The sequence below is a fragment of the Plasmodium brasilianum genome, chromosome 11 (genome assembly GCF_023973825.1).
Source record: "Plasmodium brasilianum strain Bolivian I chromosome 11, whole genome shotgun sequence".
Lineage (NCBI taxonomy): Eukaryota > Apicomplexa > Aconoidasida > Haemosporida > Plasmodiidae > Plasmodium > Plasmodium brasilianum.
In genome coordinates, this window is record NC_090124.1 from 572,214 (window position 1) to 590,713 (window position 18,500).

The 18,500-nt window shown below is 25.7% G+C and overlaps 5 protein-coding genes across 5 annotated transcripts; 3 read left to right on the forward strand and 2 right to left on the reverse strand.

Annotated features, from left to right (window-relative positions):
* Positions 1 to 263: 263 nt before the first annotated feature.
* Positions 264 to 4,040, forward strand: MKS88_003592 (ER membrane protein complex subunit 3; the record flags this gene model as incomplete). The annotated part of the gene is made up of 9 exons (XM_067216695.1): positions 264 to 1,180; positions 2,170 to 2,219; positions 2,388 to 2,469; positions 2,607 to 2,869; positions 3,019 to 3,118; positions 3,236 to 3,300; positions 3,454 to 3,519; positions 3,705 to 3,781; positions 3,984 to 4,040. 9 exons carry the CDS (start codon positions 264 to 266, stop codon positions 4,038 to 4,040), a joined length of 1,677 nt encoding a protein of 558 aa, XP_067072404.1.
* An 846-nt stretch (positions 4,041 to 4,886) lies between these two features.
* MKS88_003593 (RNA-binding protein) lies at positions 4,887 to 6,104 on the forward strand (the record flags this gene model as incomplete). Its single annotated transcript, XM_067216696.1, has 4 exons — positions 4,887 to 4,964; positions 5,271 to 5,432; positions 5,608 to 5,869; positions 6,064 to 6,104. The coding sequence occupies 4 exons, from the start codon at positions 4,887 to 4,889 to the stop codon at positions 6,102 to 6,104; spliced, it is 543 nt and encodes a 180-aa protein (XP_067072405.1).
* Positions 6,105 to 7,530: 1,426 nt separating this feature from the next.
* On the forward strand, positions 7,531 to 8,064 carry MKS88_003594 (ATP synthase-associated protein; the record flags this gene model as incomplete). Its single annotated transcript, XM_067216697.1, has 1 exon — positions 7,531 to 8,064. The coding sequence occupies one exon, from the start codon at positions 7,531 to 7,533 to the stop codon at positions 8,062 to 8,064; it is 534 nt and encodes a 177-aa protein (XP_067072406.1).
* Positions 8,065 to 9,457: 1,393 nt separating this feature from the next.
* MKS88_003595 (uncharacterized protein) lies at positions 9,458 to 15,513 on the reverse strand (the record flags this gene model as incomplete). The annotated part of the gene is made up of 2 exons (XM_067216699.1): positions 9,458 to 10,536; positions 10,671 to 15,513. The coding sequence occupies 2 exons, from the start codon at positions 15,511 to 15,513 to the stop codon at positions 9,458 to 9,460; spliced, it is 5,922 nt and encodes a 1,973-aa protein (XP_067072407.1).
* Positions 15,514 to 17,302: 1,789 nt separating this feature from the next.
* On the reverse strand, positions 17,303 to 18,188 carry MKS88_003596 (ADP-ribosylation factor; the record flags this gene model as incomplete). Its single annotated transcript, XM_067216700.1, has 3 exons — positions 17,303 to 17,656; positions 17,755 to 17,864; positions 18,041 to 18,188. The coding sequence occupies 3 exons, from the start codon at positions 18,186 to 18,188 to the stop codon at positions 17,303 to 17,305; spliced, it is 612 nt and encodes a 203-aa protein (XP_067072408.1).
* Positions 18,189 to 18,500: the final 312 nt, after the last annotated feature.

Below are 18,500 nucleotides of genomic sequence, written 5' to 3' on the forward strand. Positions count from 1 at the left end.
ATTTTTGCAGTTAGATCGAAGGAGAATGAGGTAAGGTTTTTTCTTTTTTTTTTTTTTAATTTCTTTTTAATTAGGTCAAAAAAAAAGGTATGTAGTGATGTTTTTTTTTTTATAAAATAGGTGAAACAGGAAGAGTGTGTTTTTATAACTTTTCATTAGTATATAATTTTTTATTAATGAATTTGTTAATTTTTTAATGGTTCCCTTTTTTTCGATGAATTTCTTACAGCTAATGAAAAAATATGCTACATTTTAATTTCAAAATGCTGCTTTTTTTTGGCTTTTTATTTATAGTAACTGCAACTAATGAACTGATTAATAACAGTAGAACTTTAAAAGGTATGTATAATCGAATTATTTATGAAGCATTTTCGCCTGAACAGGTCATAATAATTAAAAAAAAAAGAGAAAATGCCGCTGCATTTTATTGTCCGTTTGAGAAAAAAAAAAAAAAAACCACGTTTGAATGCGTCAAAAGATATTTGCTAAAAAATAGTAAGAATTTATTTTACTTATGGAGTCACAAGATACCTAAAATACATCCAAATCAAATATTAGAAAGAGAAAAAATTTACACTTCAGAATTTCATGATGAGATAACAAGACGAATAATTAAAAAAAGACTGAACTATGTAGATATATCATCTTTCAGTACATATTGCTCATTTTATAAATTGTGTGTAAGTGATCTATTAAAATTTAATAATAGGGAAAAAGCATATAATACTCATATGGGAACCATGCGAAAAAGATATTTTGTAAAAACAGATCACTTAAATAGTGATCCACTGGATGAAAGCAGTTATATTTTTATTACAGGAGAAAAAAAAGAAAAATATGCAGAAAGTATTCCACAATTTTATGATAAATTTTATAGCTCTTTTTTTTATATAGTATATTATTATTATGTTACTTTTATGAATAACATATTGGACCATACTTTTTTTTTTGTATTTAACAATTATAAGGATGACAAGAGTGGAAAACAGCATAACAGTAATAAAATTGTTAGCAATAATTATATAATTTATAAAAATGAAATCATTTACCCATTTAAGCTTTTTAAGGAGGATACTACAACTATGATTAAAAATAGTAACACATATTATGATGATATAAATGACTTTTACTTAATAGAAATCTGTCATTACTTCAATGGAATAACATATAAACAAAACATGTATGGTTTGTTCAAAAGGCTATCTAATCTATATTTTAATATAGAACTCGTTTCCTACTTATTTCAGTTACCCCCCGTATTTTACCACACTCTAATTATTTTAATTTCTTCACTAGTTTTTGCTTATATTTTTTATAAAATCTTCTTAAAATATAAAAATTGTTTTTGAACAAGCAAATAATAACAACATATACATATCTTACATGGAAAAACATATGAAGTCGAAAAAAAAAAAAAAAATTAAGCTTTTTACTTATAAATAAATATTACATAATTGTTAATGAAATATTTTGTTATTTCATTTGTAAAAATTGGGAAAAAATATTTTGTTTAACTCTTCATTGGCATGAATGCTTACATACACATATATTACGTATATGTGTATGTATTCATATGCTTATATTAATTTTTCTATTTAAATAGCATAAATTTCGGTTTTAACATATATACAAATAAAAGAAATTCTTATTTTTAAACTGTATCAAAAAGAGGTATATGATTACTACACATTATTGTTATCGCATTCATTTTGTATAATAAAAAAAAAAAAAAGAAGTGTTCACATTATAAATTTTAGCATTTTTTGTTAATGCCTCTTTTTTTTTGAGAGTGCCTTTTTTAATTAACATCCTTTATCGTTACCATTAAGCAGTTCAATAGATTGATTTTACGTAATATAACAAGCATAATTTTATCTTAACTAGTTCAAATGTTCAGCCTATTTTTCGTGTTCTTATTACTCATTTTTTTTTTTTTTTTTTTTTATATTACTGTTACTTCATTTTAGTTAATTTTTTTTTGTTATTTATTATAATATACTATAAACAGATTATGACAGAAATATGCCTTTTAAATATGACATGTTATTTAAAATATAGTGGTATTCATTACATTAGAATATAGCGAAATTCATATATTTATAATATATATATTTATACGTATATATAATTAAGTTTAATTTTATCCCTCCACATTTTTATAATTCATAGCATAAACAGGAGAGCAAAAGTTTTAAAAAACAAAATTATTACAACATTATGTAAGAAGCATACATACATATTGGGACTTCATAAATAATTACCTTTTATGAAATATTTAATTTTAATTAAAATAAATAGAAAAAAAAAAAAATTAGAAGAGATGGATGCATTAATAGTGGATGAACGAATTAGGATATATGCCTTATTGCCAATATTTATAATTGTAGTTTTAGTTTGTATAATAAAAAGTAATTTAGCACAAATGGTTCGACCTACCATGAAAACGGATATTGAGAAATTAAGACAGAAGTAAAATAAAGAATAAACATATAATACGCACACATAGATGTACATGCATGAATTACGACAATCTATTATTGCATATAAATAAAAAGAATAAGTAATAATTGTATAAATTTTTTTTCTCTTTTTCTTTTTGTTTTAAGCAATTTCTTAACAAGGTATACCCAGCTGAAAACTAATTACGGGTTTATCAGTCCGGTGGCTTTTCTAAGTCGAAAGTATTTTTTCAACAAACCGCAAGTTGGTTTCTTCAACGATTTGCCAGAACAGGCTAATCCTTTTGATGCACTTTTAAAACAAGACCCTTCGGACTTATTTGGCATGATGAAAAATCAAATTCCCTTTTTAGTTTTACAGTTAGGGTTAGGGTTTTTAATAAACCTTTTTTTCTCTGGGTTTTTAGTAGGTATGCCTCTTTGTACCTTCATGAGCAGATATGCATATATGCACATATACATTCACACGCAAAAGCACACGCACACGTCCATGGCATACACAAATATGTTCATATATATATTTTTACATGTTTACGCCTTTTTCTTATTTTTTTTATAGCAAAAATACCATTTCCGTTAACGTACAAATTTAAGTCAACATTACAGATGGGAATGGATATTGAGCTGCTTGATATGAAATTTGTATCTTCCCTGTCATGGTTTGTTTACATTTTTCACTGAACCCCATTTGGAAAATATATCTTTTTTTTTTTTTTATTTTCAAAATTTTCAGTATTAATATAACACTCCATTTTCTATTTATTTTTAAACTGTAGGTATTTTCTTGTTATGTTTGGATCGAACGGCATAATTAGTATTATTGATTATTTCGTTCTTCAAGGTAATTGTAAAATGATAAAATGGAAAATGAATATACAAATAAATAAACAGATAAATACACATACTAACAATCAAACAAACAAAATATTGAACAAATAAATAACATAACAGCTAATTAATATTCAAAATTTCTTTTTGCCATAAATTGATGTAGATAAGGATGGAACACAAAACAACGCAATGGATAATATAATGGCAGCCCAAAATCCATTAGCTAGACGTAACTGGAGGATAAATAAAAAGGATATTTTTTTATAATTAAAAATTGATAAATTAATAGAACGTTGAGGGGAAATGATCGAACAACACAAAACAGTTAAATACTCCATATGTACATATATGTATGTGTAAATTTATATATTTTAACTTAAATTTACTATATATTTTTTCATTTTAAACCTATAGAGCCGCCAAACATAAACAGCAACGTACCTGACTTAAAAACGTTTTATGAAAAAAAAAAGGAAGAATTAGAGAGTGTGGTATTTATAAAGAACATTTTACTAAGCCTTCATTTTTTATCATTCTATTTTTGATTGTTCCCATTTTAATATTTTATTTTTGTTTTTCTTTTTTACCTTCACTTAATGCTTTTGCTCCATCTGCCTGCACTCTGTCATTTTCTTGTCCACATAATGTTCAGGGGTCATTTAAACATTGCTATTTTTCTTTTTAATTTTTCAGAGGTATAAGTTTTTACTGGACAATATAGAATATCATCTTGTACAAAACTGGAAGTGAAAATTTTTATAGTTTCTTTAATATTTGTGTTTTTTATTAATGTTAAATTAAACTTTTTGCCTTTTTTTTTAAGGTATAACTTAATGAAATTTTATATTTATTTATTTGTTATTTTGTATATCAACAGTACATTTTGTTTTTTTCTCTTATGATTTCCATTTTTTTTTTTTTTTTTTTTGTAAAAAACATTTTAAACTTTTAGAAAAAATGATTAAAATGAAAAATTTATTACCCAGTTAAATACAAATTAAATAACTAAATACATGTATATGTATACAATATATTCACATACGCACGTATTTGTATGGATAAACAGTAAGTACATTCATTTGTAGTATTGATGAAGTCATTTTTGAAGGGGAAATGAAAGCATCAGTTCCATTATATGTAGATAACATAAGCAAGTGAACTTTTATTACGTAATATTCTTGAAAAATGATTGGGAAAAATAAAATTTATACAATAAATAATGAAAAATATAACGCGTATTTTACAGAAATAACAATTTAATATAATTTGTTTTGCATTTCACAAAATGTAATAATTTTTTTTTTTTAATTACAATTTTGTTTCTTTTTATTGAGTTACGTTAAGTATTTCAATGATTTTATGGATGTTATAAAATTTTTCATTTTATTTTTATGGTTTTTTTAATTTTTAAAGAAAAATAAAAAGCACATTAAGTGCATTTATTTGGTAAGTAAAAAAAAAAAAAAAAAAAAAGATTAATATATAGATGCTAACAAAGTGTAATTCATTTCAACTATTTTTTGTTAAACATATCCACGAACAAAAGTGGAAAAATACATACATATATACATATGTACATAATATATATAGCAATAAATGAATTCAAACGAGAAAGTGGAAACACAGAAGGATAATACATCCCCCTCGAAAGATGATAAAGATAACAAAAAAAAAGTAAATCATAAAAATTTGCATATATTTTAAAGTATCAGATTTTACATACATATTCCCTAACATATTTAATTGGTTATTATACATACATTTACATATACATATATATATATATGTATATATAACCATACTAACATAGGCATATGTACTGTATTATGGTTGTATTCGTATATAAAGTATTCATGTAATTATGTGGTGGCGTATAACTTTTGCAATATAGTTAAATTCGCATATATATTATAATAAACAAACATTCCAATGCTTGAATATATATATATATATATATTTTTTTTCTTTTTGCGTACATAGCCACACTTGCGAAAAGCAGCTGGAATTGTATGGAAGGATCCATCACTAGATGATTGGCCAGAAAATGATTTTCGAATTTTTTGCGGAAATTTAGGAAATGAAGTTACGACTGATATTTTGGCTAATGCTTTTAGGAAATATAAATCATTTAATATGGCAAAAGTTAGTAAAATAAAATTTCGAAAAAGATAAATAAACATATACATTTAAGTTAATCCTTGCTAACTTTCTGCATTAATCCGTAAACAATTAAATATATAAGTGTACATGTATATTTACAGGTGCCTGTGCATATTAAGCTTATCATTATTGTGCACATACTTCTTAATTTATGTAGGTAATAAGGGAGAAAAGAAATAATAAAACAAAAGGCTACGGTTTTGTATCCTTATCAGACCCCCAAGACATGTTAGATGCATTAAAAAATATGAATAATAAATTTATTGGTAATAGACCAATAACAGTTAAAAGAAGTAAATGGAAAGACAGAGAAGTGGACTCAAAGAAAAATAAGGACTTCGATAATTTTATAAAAGATTCTTATCTTCCAACCAAAAAATTTAGGAAATTCAAAAAATTTGTGAAATCCGATAAAAAAGGTTAGAATTAATTTAAAATTATGTGCGCTCAAGCTTTTTTGAAGTATTGTACATATTTCTTATCCATATTACAAACGTTTTATATTTATGCATATGAATGTTACGTGCAAGTAGATAGTTTTACGTATGAAAAAGCAAACATACGCATGTACATGTCTATATATGTGTGTATATTTTCGTGCACCTTTTTACAGAAGTTCAGGATAAGTTAATATCTAAAAATTCAAATAATTAACGAAGCAGGATTTACTATAATTTAAATTTGTTAATATGAAGATGTAGCCCTTAACAGGTAAATAGATATTTCTTTATTCATAAAAACTAAGAATAGGTTAAAAAGAAAAGTGCCCTTTTTTCTACCCATTTTTTTAATTTTGTGCTTCATTAAATTTATTTATATTGGCATTTTTGTTTTATTCCAATTGTTTTTTCTTTTCCATAAAATTATGTTTTACGTTTTACGTTTTACATTTTACATTTTATGTTATATTTTTCATTCATTATGCTTTATACTTTATTCCTTATTCTTTATACTTGATTTCATATATTTTTTTTTTTTGTGTGTGTGTGTATGCTTTTATTTTAATTTTAATTAGCTTTAACCATTTGTTGTCAATTTTAATTTAATATATACCATATTTACGGTTAGGAAAGAAAAGTGTATTTAAATAATTTTTTTTTTTTATAAAAATGTTAAGTTAAATAGTTTTTTTATTATTATTAATATTTTCAAGTAATACAACGAATTGTGTGTAAGTCAATAGGTGTATCAAAAAGGTATATAATACATACAAATATTTGAGTCTCTTGTCTCATATTTCTTTTTTTTTTGTATGTTTAAATTGTGTGTCAACGATATGGTTACAGTAATTATTGTTAGTATATCTTTGAATTTTTTTTTTTTTTTTTTTTTTTTCCAAATTAAACATATGAACAGGTTTTATTGTTCTTTTCACTTGGCTAATAATAACATAGAAAAAGTGAAAGAAAAAAATAAACACCAAGTTATAAATGTTCTACTGTCATCTCCTCATATTATATATCATAATTATAAAAAAATAGTTATGTAGACTGCACCATGGACTTATGTTATATTACGCACACATGTATTCTTTTTCAATTAATTTTTTACTACCTTTTTATTAAAAGTTGATATAGGCGTTGCCTTAAGCTACATTCCTTCCCTCAGTACCTTTTTTTTTTTTTTTTTCCCTTTTGTTAAATCATATTATATCTTATGTACGTAGATTTTCTTAAAATTTTCTGAAAGGATATGAATATTTATAACAAAATGACTAGTAAAAAAAAAAAAAAAAAATTTTAAGTAAATGGTGCGGAATATAATCGAAATTAAATTACAAAGCATATATAAAATATTTAAAAAAATTGAATTAACAAAAAAAAAAAGAATGTACACTTATGCATATTGCAGAGTAACATATTCATGAATAATCGAAACAAAAACAAAAAATAATTTTAATATGTGGGATTACACTTCAAAAGGTTGAAGGGAAAAACTGTGTAAAATGTACAAATGAATTAACGTGTTTATATAAATTATATATATATATATGTACACTTAATTGTGTATGCATTTTAATATACCCATTCTACGTATACTATTTGAGCATTTACATTAATGAATATCTTGAGCAATAAGAATGAATGTTTCAAAATGTTTGTTAAGCAGTTCGAAAATACTGAAGAGAAATGTAGAGTTTAAGGAAATATTTACTCCAAGATGGTTTCTAGATGCCCCGAATTACAGTCGTATGCCTTTATGGAGAAGATTTTTTGAAGGTCAGTACACAAATGGGTCCTTCTTATTTTTTGGAAACGCATGGACATCAATGTTTGCTTTTGCATTTGTTTTGTGGTTTTCAAGAATTTTCGATCCACCCCCATTAGAGAGAGTTGACAAGTATTGGTTAAATTCCCCAAAATTTCGTATCTTATCAGCATTTTATAATGAGGGTAAAAGACCAGGTGTGAAAATTTCTTTTATGACATATGAAGCTAGATATTTTTATAGAGGTATTGATCATCCTTTTACCATTAATGAAATTAAAGATTTGTGGTTTAAATTAAGAGAAAATTATTTAATCGAGAGTATACCAGCTATTCAATATCCTTATGTTTTTAGGCAGTACAATAATGTTTCCACCCCTGTGGATTTGCATGTGCATCTTCATTAATATTCATTTTGCTTTTTTCTTTCTATTTCTTTTCTGCATAGTGCTCTTTGCATTCTCATTAGACGTTCTTATTTACAGTTTCGTTCATAGTCTCATTTTTATTCACATCCTTATTTTGTTTTAACTTCTCCTTTTGCATTTTTTTTTTTTTTTTTTTTTTTTTAAATTAATAATAAATTATTCGATAAAAGCGAAACCAAGTGCCTTTTCATGAATAAGCTTCCTTTATTTCAATGGCACATATATTTGTCGCCATATTTATATAAACATTTTTAATAATTAAAACATTCAAAACATTAAAGGTATTCCCAGTAATTGAGCGTACTATGGTACAGTTTTCACAGTAATAAATATTTAAAATGTGAAACATTTAAACATTTTGATTTATACCTTAACTCAAGATATGCACTAATTTCATAAGTTACAAAGGAGTCCTTACCATGTCTATTTTAACATCAGCGCAGACATAACATGTATTAATATTTTAAATCTTCCTTTTATTTAATTTAACAATTTTAATAAAAGTATGATTTTCTTCATTCGCTTCACCAAAAAGGAAGAGCACATCGATAATTGTAACTGTTTTTGTAGCATGCATTTCCTAATCCCACAACCCAAAAAAAAAAAAAAAAAATATACACATATATATATATATATATATATATATATATATATATATATATATATATATATGCATATGCCCATTTACCGAGAATGAGAAACGTAGGGATATACAGTTTACCGCACACACAATGACGTGGAAATATGATGAACATGATGATGAATACCTTGAAAATATGAATAATATTAATATTTATTTATATACAAATCCTCAACTTTACAGTCTTCTAATATTTTTTGGAAGGGTTCAGAAATATAACATATGAATAGAATTATTAAATATATTATGCTTAAATTTACAATATTTATAATTATAAACAAATAAAATAAAAAAAATAATAATGAGATAATAACATTTAAATGTTACATTGCATTATATTATAAACAGAATAACAGAAAAAAAAAATTAAATTAAAAATAGTTCTAGATAAAACTAGAATGCATAGTATTTTTATAATACCGAGGTAATTCAAATATTTGCGCAACAATATTACGTGCAATTTTATTATAACTTCATACGCAATGTATTAAAAATATAAACAAAAAACTCAAAAAAAAGGGTGGGGAAGCATAAAAATGGTATATTTTAGTTTACGAATTCGCTAATTTGCTAATTCGTTAATTTGCTAAATTTGCTAATTTGTTGATATGCTAATTTGTTGATATACTAATTTGCTAATATGCTAATTCGCTAATATGTTAATTTGCTAAAATGTTAATTTACTAATTTGCTAATATTTTAATTTTTTGATTTTTTTTTTTTTTTTTGTGCTCATCTGTGCAAGCTCCCAACTCCAGCTGGAGCTACTCTGAGCACAAAGACGTTGCCTCTTCTTCTGTCTAACCTGCTTACACGTTCATGTGCTCGAATATTAGATGTCAAAACTTCTCTTATATCATCCATAATTTCTCTTTTCACTTGATAAAAAGAATGTTTCAAAAAATCCACGTTCGTTTCAACAAATGTTGTATCTATAACATCCATGTCTAGCCATGCATATTTATCAAAAGATATATAAACTGTGTCTGTTTTCTGAGGAACTTGAAGGGACGTTTTAATATTTTTTTTTTTTAGTTTCAGCGTATACGGATTATTTGCTGATTTTTCATTAAAATATATATATTTTTTCTTATTTTTGAATAACCATTTTCTCTTTATTTTCTTAAAAGCTGTGGATAATCTAAACTTTTTTTTTGATTTAAACGTTTTTAAGCTGGTATCACTAAATTCAACGGTTTTCCAAAAATTGTCATTAAGGTAGTTCTTCGTGAGGTCTTCAGAAACGTACGAGCCTCCATCTTCATAATCAAATGTATAGCGCTTCAATTTGGATTTAGCATTATTTCCACTGTTACTTTCGCTGTTACTTCCGATGTTGTTCCTGCTGTTGTTCCCGCCGCAAATACCACCAGTGATCCCACTCTTGGTGGGATTAACCAACGATTTTCCATCGTCCACTGCATGTTCATCCCCCTCTATTTCCTTTTCCCTTTTATTTTTTCTGTCTTTGCCTAACAAATCGTCCTTAGTTTTTTTTTGCTTTTTAATATTTTCTTCCACAAATGTAGAGTTAGGAAATAAGATGTTATCACACATTTTAAACTTTTCTTCATAATATCTTTCCTGTAAGTTATTTATTTCCATGTTTAAATTTAAATAGTCTTCATAATTATATATTTTATATAATGGTAGCATTAATTTGAAAATTCTTTTCCCGAGGCATTTTTCCCTATTCCACGTTTCTGAGTACGTTAATGCTTGGTCTCGAGTATCACCATACATAACTATATGATTACAATGACTTCTTAATATAAAAAAATCTTTTTCCAAAAACTTATCTAAAGGATAATCTGGATTTAACAGAATTACCGTTTTTACTATGATCTGTTTTCTTTTCTTCTTTTTTTTTTTCTTTTGTCGGAGGGGTTTATTTACACTGACTTTTTTTTTTTTTTTCTGTTTTGGTTAAGCTCCATCATGTTACATTCATCATTATGGTTCCTACTATCCCTATTGACCTTGTTGTCCTTAGTGTCCTTCCCATCATCTTCATCATCGTCTTCTCCCTCGTCCTCATCATCATCACTCTCTGCATCGCCTTCATTCTCACCCTCTTTGAATACATTGGAATTTTCCGAGCTTCTCTTAGTACGATTACTTTTCCTCAATTTAGGCTTCTCTTTATTTAGGACATTATAAAATAAGTTATCCTCTACACAACTTGCGAATCCGTTGAAAAAGAGTCTTGAACCACATGAATGACTTATTAGGTGAACATTCTTAACACCTGAATTGATAAGTTCTTGTATAAATGTCTTAAAGGAATTTCCTAAAACAGCCATTTCTGATCTCTTCTTTGCAATAGGATATGAAAGAGCAGAAAGAGCTCCCCACGTATGCCCTTCCCAATGAAAGACAAACGGTTGAATATAGGATGGTAATTTAGAAAAAGAAACTAAATGTGCTAACTGAGAACAACCATGATGTAATTTCACATTATAACCATGTATATATATAACAATTTCATCTGGCATACTATTTAAATTTTGTTTTAAAGATAAAGACTGCCATCCATCAACAACAATTGTTTCTTTATGTTGATGTCTGTATATTTCCCATTCATCCTCTTCAGCAAAAACTTGTGCAATAGTTTTATTTCTTTGCATATTAAATGGAGATAAATTAGGACTATTCAAACTACCAATTGATTCATTCAAGCTTCTCACTTTATTTCTTATAGAACCTATTATTTTTGTATTCCTACTTTTTGGTGTTTGTTTAGAACGTATAATTTTATCAATTTTTTTATTATTTGAAGTTATATGTATGGAACCTTTTCTGTACTGTTTTGTATACTTTTTTACAAAACCTTTTAATTTTGAGTTCTTCATTTTGTGTAAACTAATTTTTTTCATGGTTTTGCTAGGATGTTCCCTTCTATTTTTTTTTAAATTCAATAAACTTGTTTTAAATTTTTTATTTTTCATCTTTTCTTCCTCATAATGTTTTTGTATATACTCATCTACATCATCACTAGAATGTAAAGAATTTTTATTCCTTAACCTTTTCTGTGCCCCTGATTTAATAAAAGATTTAAATATGTCCGAAATAAACAAGTTTTTAGTTTCACCAAGTTTCTCATAATCATCTACAATTTTTGAAATGTCATGTTGGTTTTCACTATTCCGCTCCTTCTTATTAAACAAGGAGATCCCTTCAATATCATCCGATTCAGTTTCATCATAGAATACTTGCTCGCATGACACCTTTTCCTTATTTCCATTTTTATCCTTATCCCTTAGGGTCATCTTCTCGCGTTTGTCCTCATTCGGCTGCTTATCCGAGTGCTTATCTACCCTTTTGTCTGTTTGATTGTCAGTTTGATTGTCAGTTTGATTGTCGATTTGGTTACCAATTTGCTTATCTGTTCCTTCATTCTTGCACCCATTTTTTCCCTTACAATCACTTACTAAATTGACGATTTTCTTCCTCCCTCTATTCGAGTTCTGCACCTGGTCATATTCATTTTCATGGTACGAAAATGACATTTCCTCGGCATCTTGATCATCATTTCTTTTTTTTTCCTTATCGATCCTTATCATTTCATTGCTTTTATTTCCTTGCCTTTTGGAACCAAAAGTATGTTCTCTCCGAAATTTCACACACAAAACATTAGAACATACACGTTCCTTTTTTTGTGTTCTGAACATTTCGTATTCATTTTGACTGAAAAGAAGGTGTTCCTTTGTATTCTGCTCTTCCTTATACTCATCGGATGTAGAAAACGCACCAGGAGTACAAGCATCAAGTGATGTTCTTTTTTTACGAGAAAAAAATTTTCCCATTATTACTCCTTCATTAGAGTTGTCATTATTACAACAACTGAAGCTATTACTTGTGCAACTACTGATGCTCCTATTAGTGCTACTTCCAGTGCTACTGTTAGCGTTGCTGCTCGAGCTCTTCTCATGTACTCCCTCATTGTAATCCTTCACATCAACAACAAACTCATCGAGTTTTTTCGAACAAAACGACGAATTTGCCTTTGTCATACTTTCATTAATTGAGGAATGAAGAATGGTGGGGTAATTCACTAAGTCAATTTCTTCACTTAGATTATCAATTTTACTTTTTCTTTTTTTTCTTTTTTTTTTCCAACTTTCATATTCTTTCTCATTTTTTCCATAACTATCAATATGAGGTATATTACTATAATGATAACCCTTATTTTTGGGACAGTTCATAGGGGTACGCATACTAAGGTGATTCTTTTTACGATGATCAAACTTTTTACTTATGTGAATAGCATGACTACCTTTTTCTTTTTCGTCATTATATACACTCAGATCGCTAGGATAGCGTCTTTTCAAACGTTGCTTTATTTCAATTTCATTGTGTGACTTGAGTTGTAAATCTGTGAGAGTTACATCCTGCTTCGAGTCGTCAAAAAAAGGGCACTTGTGTATCTCCGAGGATTTAATTATTTTATTCATTTTATATAAATAAATATCATCATTTATTGAATCAAGCGATTTGTCTGATAATTTGTGTATGTAGTAGGATTGGCGATTTTCTCTAAACGAGTTTCTTGTAATAATATGACTACCTTGTGAACCTAATATTTTCATGTTATTTTGTATTTTATTTTTATTACTAAAAAAAAATTCATCATTTTCTTTTGTTTTAAATTTTTCATCATATTTGACAAGTTTATTTCTTTTGTACATTTTTTTATGTTTTTTCTCTTTGGGCACATTAACTAATTTTACAACAATTTCATCAAGAATATCATTCCTTCTTTTGATTGAACCTAATCGTTTATAATTATGCACTTTTAAACTCATAGTAACATGATCTAACGATATCATACAATTATTTGAGAAGTGTTCTGTAGTAGTACTACTATTCACTTTTAACATGTTGAAACACCATTTTAAATCATAACCTAAAATGTCTTCATAATTTTCTTTTAATATATCCTTTACTATAATATCATATCTGTTATTTGGTAATCTCCCATTTGCATCTTTTTGAATTTTAGGATTAAAAAAGTAGGTCAAAGGAAAATCATTAAAAAAATGTCCACTAATAGAACATTCAGTACATGCTACTCCATATCTGACATCAGACCAATCTTTACCTACACATGCAGCAAAACCAACCCTAGTATTTACAAAAAGAGAACCACTTCCAACTTCTTGAGATATAAAAGGACCTACTGGGTATCCATGAAACCAAAATCCCCTTAACTTTTCACCAAACGAATGATCCTCTATCCATTCCCCATATCCATGGGGTCTACCATATATATCTGTTTTTCCCTTATATCTTAACTGATGACTAAATGGTGCTTCATTAATACTATCTTTTGTAATTTTAAAACGCAAGTTTGCAAACTTTTTGTAAAAACAATTTATTATACGATAGAAAGATCGATAGGCACATAAGCAAAAACAACAAAAGTTATTACCGCACATTCCTGCAAAATCATTATAACGACTTATCGTAATATTTAACTTATTTGTTGATATCTTTTTTTTTAATATTCTACAATGTTCTGTACATGGACAGAAAAATCCATAGATGGCTAAAATGGGACCTATATAAACTATTATTTTCACTATTATAATTAAAGACAATTGAATTATTCCATATATCATCAAAATGTTTTCTCCTCTTGAACTCTTATCCGTTTTATCCTTTTCATAAAATATTAATAAAACAGATGCACATATAATAAATATATATGAAGCATATATTGGCCAATGTAAACTCAAACGTGTCTGAAATTTTGCAAAAATTATTACTCCAATAATTGCTAATGTAGCTTCTAAAAAAAATAAAAAACTTGTCTGAATTTCAAAACTAATAGTAAGCCTATTATTTTCATAAAAGGTTTGGAAATACTTCCATGATATTAATATTAAGCAAAATATTGTTATTATAAATACTATTTTTTTGGAGATCGGTTTTCTTATTCCATTAAATCTTCTTCGTAATCTCCTATAATCCATGTATCGAATTGTGTATATTAACCAATCCATATTTTTTAACTCATTCTTTGAATCTTTCTTTTTTTTCTTTTTTCCTTTATTTTTTTTATTCTCTCTACTACCACAATTGTTACTATTGTTTCGTACAGTTTTAATATCACTGGGATTGTTGCTACTACTGATATATTTTTTCCCTCTCCTATTGCAACAACAACAACATTCATTATTTACACACATCTTTGTTTTATTTATATCGCTTATGTAAGAACATTCACTATCCGTACAATAGGAGTTATCCTTTTTTATAATATTTTTAATAGCTTCGTCTTCTTCTCCATTCTCATAATCATCCTCTTTATATAATTCACATGTATTATTTTCATTATTACTTGTATTAGTACTGTTCTTATTTATACAACTTTTCCCTGCCTTTAAGGATTTCTTATTATTTAACTTGTTCCTACTTCCATAGTTTTGCTTCCGGTTATTTTCAAATTTTAAGTCAACACTTTCATCATTTACGTCTATGCAATTTTTATCTAATTTAGAATTTGCTTCCACCTTATCCTTCATTTTATTTCTTTTAATTTTGCTTACAACTTTTTCTTTTTTTTCATTTTTCTTCGTAGTAGTGATATCTGTAGTGTTATTCACCAAAATGATATCATTCTTTACAGTAGCATCCTCTTTTGCAATTCTATTTTTTGTACTATGCATATGCTGTTCTAAAAATAAATATGTATTTGCACTACTTTCTTCATGCTTGGTTGTTATTCTTTTTTCCATTTGCCCTTTTAAGTCTTCTATTTTAATATCTGTAACTCCTAACTTCATTTCACTACCATTTAGAAATAAGAAATTTGATTAATTATTTTGTAGCTCTCTTAATATTTTTTTTGTACTATCACTTGCACATATTTAAAAATGTTTTTAAGCGAACGCTTTCTTTCGCTTCCACTATTTTCATTTTTTTCTTTTTTTATACCCTCTTTTCATTATTAAAAATTCCTTTCTTTTTTTTTTAATTTTATAACACTCTCATCTAATGATAGAATAAGCACGAATTATCAATAAACTTCACGAAGGTTACATAAGTATATATATATATATATATATATATATACATATATTATTTATGTAATAATGTAATGATTTTACTGCTGAATTATGATTTGTTTCTTTTTTTTTATTTCATTGAGTGTCAATCTGTAGTTGTTATTTCTTTGGCACACTTTTACTATACCACAAAATATTTCCTTCTTCCCTCTAATAATTTTTTTTCTTTTTTAGAATTTCTTTCTCTTCAAAAAGGGTTTTTTTTTTTTTTAGATAAGCAAGAAAAATATTGACAAAAAAATTAATTATAAATAAAAATCTGTAGCTTTAATTATAACATGTAAATAATGCATACATATTTATTATATATTTATTTATATACATATTCAACCGATACAAGTTAAAAAAAAATTCATTCTTAAAATGAAAGTTATAAAAACATACAAGATTTTTCCATTTAAACATTTAAGGATACAAATACAATTATATGCAAATAATATGTACACGTATTATCGCAATTATTACAAGCACTTTTGTTAATTAAAGTTCCTACTTATTTTCAAAAAGTAAAAAAAATCTCCTATATTTTGTGTGAACAATTGCTTAAAAATAAAAAGTAAATTTACAGATATATGTAAAAATATATGTACAAATAAATGTGCATACAAATGTGTAAACAAAAGTGTAATCGAATGTGTAAAAAAACGTGTATACAAATGTGTACATATGCGTTTAAATTAAAAAAAAAAAAAAAATTGAACAGTTATCCTTTTAACCTTTTAATTTGTTATTGTGAAATTAATGTATCAAAATTTTATCTCTGTTTTTTCCTATTTTTCCCCTTTTATTCATTTACAAATTTTTGAAAAACAAAATTTAAAATTTTATCTTTTTAATTTTCTGTAGTTAAGGTATTTTTTGACTATGTGATATGTATATAACATTAAAAAATAGTTTGTTTTTTTCCTTTCTTTCAAAATTTCTATCACACATAAAATAAAAGAAGTTATAAAAATACATTATCTTCTGTTTACCTATTTGACCAAACGTTTTTCTTTAATACGTTATTACATTACATAACGTTTTCCCCTTTGTTCTTTTTTTATTTTTTAATAATCTAATTATAAATTTCTATCTTTTACGATTAACTGTATATATGCAATAAAAATATACCAATGTATGTTTTACCTTTTTTTAAGTTCAATAAAAAATATTTTTACAAATATATAAGCTAACAAAATAAAATATTTATGAGATAAGCACATTACACAAAGTGGTTGTTCCCTGAGAAATAATATCCACATACACTTGCTTAAAATTAAATTTATATATATATATATATATATAAATATATATATATATGTATGTATATTTATATATGTGCATGTAAAAATACATACCTATACACCTATCGCGTTAACTCGCTTGCAACAAGAAGCTTGCTTTTATTTTGTTTTAATTAAATTGTAAATTTCTTAATTCTCTTTATTTTTTAAAGGCTGTTGTAAAATTCACCTTATCAGATTAGTATTTATATACATAGTTTAATTTCTTTTTATATTTTTCTTCAAAAATAATAAGAAATTTGTTGCATTAAGTCCATCCAATTCTTGTCTAATTTACAATTTTTGCAATCTACAAAAATGTGGTGAATTCTATTCCCATAATGATCAATTAAATCTTTAATTTTATACTTGATTAACTGTTGATTTTTAGTACTTTCATCTATATTGTTTACATCATTAAAAGTATTAAACACTAAAACAATACAAGACGCTTGTAAACACTCATCATTTAGCAAAAGGCTTATTAGTAAATTATTCTCCGTTATACTTTCATCCGATATATCCATTATATTAATAACGTACAAAATTGCATTTACTTTTACATTTCTATAAATTAATTGCCAAATATTCCTCATCTAAAAAAAAATTAAAAAATGCAAAATAATAAAATAATAAAATCTTTATTCATTAATAAAAATATTTGAAAAAAAAAACAAAAATAATTAAAATTAACTATTGGATTTCCCGAAAGATCCCAAAAACCAATTCTTCCATTTATTGACTTAATTTCTTCATAGTGATAAGATACTGTTGGTTCCATGTGAGAAGTGATGGTAGTCCATTCTTTTATAGTACGGAAGGGGAAATGAAAAAAAAAGAAATAGCTGTTTAAATTATTTTTTTATAAATGTGGAAACGTATATATATATATATATATATATACAGCTACATTTTGTAGCCTAGTAATCATAATTATTCACTCAATCGCTATATTAATTTTTTTGTGTTATTTTTATAACCAGGAATAAAATTATGGTATAATAGTGTCGTTTTTCCTGAACCATTAAGGCCTAAAATTAATATATTATACTTCTTGTCAGGTGCTTTCCTATTTTCCTCGACATTGTTATTTGTAAGAAGCGCTATTTTATTTACTGCGTTCCCCATTTTATGTACAAAATAGAACCAAAAAAAAAAAAAAAAAAAAAAATATAATAAATATATATATATATATATATATATATATATATATTTATTTATTTATTTATTTTAGCTAGTAAAAATATGTCAGAATTTATTATATTTCCAAATAATTTCTGCATTTTTATGCTATTTATAAATATCCCATTTTTCCTGTTTTAGCTGTAAATAGATCACTTAAACTAAATTTTAAACAACTAAAATTGCATTTTTCTTTTCGTGTAACATTTTTTGTAATATTTTGTTAATAATTTGGCCTTAAAAATTAATATATTTCTA